The 3,963-nt window shown below is 39.6% G+C and overlaps 1 protein-coding gene across 1 annotated transcript in view; it reads left to right on the top strand.

Moving 5' to 3' along the window:
• Positions 1–3,963, top strand: part of PCNX (pecanex homolog (Drosophila)) — a gene marked incomplete at its 5' end in the record, with an annotated part of 31,623 nt that extends 27,660 nt beyond the window's left edge. The window contains one exon of the mRNA XM_010158111.1: positions 3,237–3,963. Within this exon, the coding sequence (XP_010156413.1) occupies positions 3,237–3,377 (141 nt within the window). The remainder of the gene's footprint in view (positions 1–3,236) is intronic.

Below are 3,963 nucleotides of genomic sequence, written 5' to 3'. Positions count from 1 at the left end.
AGATGCTCCAGTGAATATTCTTTCAGTGATAAATAATAAGTCCCTGACACTGAGTCTGCATTGGTTCGTCGATGCAACTGTGTTTTCATTTGGAATATGTCAGTTCTGACAGTTTATAAGAATTTGCTTTGATTACTTACCTCGACTGGAGGTGTTATTTATAAATTGAATTCAGGGGCTGGATTTTGCTGTCTGAAAGTCCACACCACTGTGGATGGACGTGCAAACTTTAGGTAAGAGATGCCAATATGCTGATAGCACACTGTATGCCAAATCTGCCTTGATGTTACATGTATGTGAAGGAAGGGCCCTGGCAACAAATTCCTTCCGTGATTAATTCAACTATAGTTGATAGTCCGCTCTTAAGAGAGTAGTGTTACCGTGTAGGTAATACCTTGGAATAGAATACGGTTTTAAATATTCATAGTTACCTTGGGCTTAGACAGTATACTTCTGGAATTTCCTTGTTGGCCATTGCAGATCAAGAATGTTGTAAAGACTGTGAACATAGAAGGTTATATTGAAACACATCTTGTTACAGCCTAGTAGCACTGGCCAATTTTTTTCAAGTGTTCATGAGCGTGTTTTGCAAATTGCAACATGCTGACATGTACAGTGATTGATGTTACAGAAAGATTAAAACAAGAGGATTTGAAGGTCAGGGTAAGCTACTGTTCTGAATGCTTCTCATCTATTTTTGGTGTAGCATACTGGCAGGTTAAAAGATGCTCTTCTAAAAAAAAAAATCTAAGAAGAAAAGAAAGCACCAGCTTATCCTGTGTGTGATTAGGAGGAGAGGATTTAACTTGATGACATAGTTTCCATTGCCTGCTTCAGCTGCATGTGGTTAAACATACTAGTGTCAGTAAAGCCAGTCTTAGGACAGTCTCCCCTTTCTGATCCTGCAGCTGAGGTCCTTTCTGCAAAAAGGCAGAAATGATTCTTACCTGCTGAGCTGCTGCTCATCAAGCAGTTTACCAGTCAAAGCCTTATGTCAGTGCTCTCAGACTGAAGTTCAGCTTCTAGAGAAACACATGTCCTGGTTCTTACTAATAATTACAGCTACATTCTGAGTGGCATATAGGTTTTCCAGTTGCATATCAAAGGGAAAAAAGCACTAGTCAGAAATAGGAGTAAGTGAAGGAAGGTTTGGAAGAGAATAGTAAAAGACAAGAAGAAAGAAAATAGATTGAGACAACCACATGGTTCCTGGGGTTTGTGCGTGGGCATATAGGACAGGGATTCAGGAAGTGAATTATGACAGAGGTTTGGGAGTCATTGCACTGGGGGTGTGTGTTCTGTACCTGTTTTCTTGAATTGTATCAAAATGTGGTTTAGTGTTGTGATGAGTGAGGAGTAGGTTGTGTTAGACCTGGTGCTGATGATACGACCCTTAGTTAATATTCATCTAAGGGTGATATTACAGGTGACATCTTAGGGTGAATTTCTGAGTACATCATCTCAGTTCTTTAAAACTTTACTACATAGAAAAGAGCATTCTTCCTAACTTGCTTTTTATTTTGCTGAGTATACAGTGTATATATAATACACAAAGACATTACTGGGTTTCTTCAAGGAGGTGAAATTTAGCAGTCCTCTTTGTATTGTAGCTACTTCTTCCAGCGCTTTGAGATTAAGATATACTCTGCATTATCTTTCTATGTTACCTGACACTGGCATGAGGAAGAACCCTTTTTCCCCCAAGAGACTATCACCACTTCTTGACTATGTAGTAACATCATTTTGCATGTTATCAGTCATTTATAGGCATCAAATAAATGCCGGTCATGATGGAACAGATGGTAAAACTGAGGGTGGGAGGGATAGTTGCAGTGAGTTACAATCTATGTACCACTTGTGCCTATACACAGTTTTTAAGGAGACACAATATTAAGGCCTCTGGAGTCAGCCCTTAGCTATCTCAAAGGCACCAGTTTCGAGCTGGACAGCAAGGATGTAGTACTTGGACTTTACTGGGAAATGTTCTATGTGTCTGGGAATAGAGTATTCCTGGCCTCTTTCCATACAGCAGCATGAAACATTTGTTTGGACAGACTATGAAGTCTGATTTGAAGAGGCATCTTAAATATCATGCTGTTGCACCAAACAAAGGGGCACTAAAGATGCCGTGCTTCCCTGGCTTAAACACTGTCCCCGTGGATGCAGTGTAGATCTCATGCAGTGGACAGAGCTAAATCTCCTTCACCCAGTGTTAGGGAAATGGGCAGCTGTCAGCTGGATATAGTGAGGATTAAGCAGGTTTCTTGGATTTGATCTTGGAAGATGCAGTTTTCTGTCCTTTTTCCCCCCACCTGTATCTTTAGAACTCTTTGACAACTGTACTGTCCTGGATTTTGTAAAAAAATAATTCAGGGTTCTACCTTACTTTGTCTTGAATTTAGGGTTCTTTTCCCACAACTGGCAAATTTGAGGTAATTCTGTTTCTGTGGAGCTGACAGTACTTTAAAACCATGTTACTGGAGCATCCTTGTGGTTCCTTTGGGGAACCCAGAAGTTAAGGGTATATTTTTATGGAGGCAGCTGAGCAGAGAGTTGGTCATACAAGGTCCTGTATGGAAAAAGGACCTTCTGATGTTCAACATCAGGTGGGGTCCTTGGAAGCAGCAGATAAAAATACCTGAATTCTGTAGATCCAAGGGAGTATGGGACAGTAGTTTGTGACACTGTTTCTGAAACCCTTCCTCTGTGCAATATTTTTTTTCATTTTAATCATTGTTGAATAATTTAATTTAAAAGGTGAACCTTAAATTCGCAGTAAGTAGAGAACAAAATCAGGGCAAGGGATTTGACTTGGAGAGAGTAGTTTACACCTAATTCCTGATAAACTGCAGTTCTGTGCTGCACAACACTGAGGTGTGTTAAGACTGTTACAGTTAGAGCATCAAAATATCCCAAATCTGTACATGTAGACTTTTTTCAATTGTTACTCACTTTGCGTGACTGGTTCTGATTTGGGTCAAGTTGTTTGTTCGTGCTGAAATTCAAATCGAAGGGTGGCTGTTATCAGGTAAGATGCCCATCTCCAGCAAGGCGTCAATGAGCGGCTTATCTCAGGGTACGCCGTCACTGAAAATTGAGCAACTAAGTCAATATAGCCCTTGTATTACTGCTCCTTTTGTCCTGTAAGGGTTTGAATTATCAGCCCCAATTTTGATATGGCAGCTCTACCTATGGAACTTTTGGGTTATTATACTTCCTTTTTTTTCCCCCCCCAGGTGATTCACCGCTGGGTGCCTTGCAGCAGAGATCCAAGTAGTCGGTCCCATATAGATAAAACCATCCTGCTGGTTCAAATTGAAGATAAATACGTTGCTGTTGTTGAAACTGGAGTCCTTGAACTTGGGGCTGAAGTGTAAATCTCTTTTGAGACTGAAACTTCCCCTTCTGCAACGGTTTGGAGGAGAGAAGGGTCCAGAAGCAGCAGCTCCCAGGACATGAAACTTTGGTCCAGTTGTAGGAAAGGACTTAAAACAGATTTGTTTAAGTCCCTTTCCCCAAATAAACAAGTGTAAGAAATTTTTTTAAGCTGTTAGCTGCTGAAGAAACATTTGCATGAAGGATAGATTTGTTGAGACATATCTTTTTGTTTATAAATTTTGTTTATGCATTGCGTAATGCTTTAAATCAACAAACTTTTCAGTTCTAAGATCAGAGCACCTCATATTTTTCTAATTGTTTTGCCAAAAATTGCCATGTCTTGTCACAGAGTGTGTGGAATTCCTCCACCTTATTTTAAAGAAATTGACTACAAACCTTCAGTTTGGTGAAACAGTGTAAAAGCTTCAGGTGTGGCAAGAAGAGACTGAACAGATGTATAGATTCTTATTCCTTATGAGCTAAACATTAATGAGAACTGCACTAATTTTTTTACAGCAATGCACTAAAAACAACCCTGAGATTGCTGAGAACATTTATTTATATATATAAATATAAGTATATAAA

This window comes from Eurypyga helias, unplaced genomic scaffold (genome assembly GCF_000690775.1).
Source record: "Eurypyga helias isolate BGI_N326 unplaced genomic scaffold, ASM69077v1 scaffold34928, whole genome shotgun sequence".
Taxonomy (NCBI): Eukaryota; Metazoa; Chordata; class Aves; order Eurypygiformes; family Eurypygidae; genus Eurypyga; species Eurypyga helias.
Note: the sequence above shows the minus strand (reverse complement) of the source record. Positions and strands in the feature narration are given on the sequence as shown.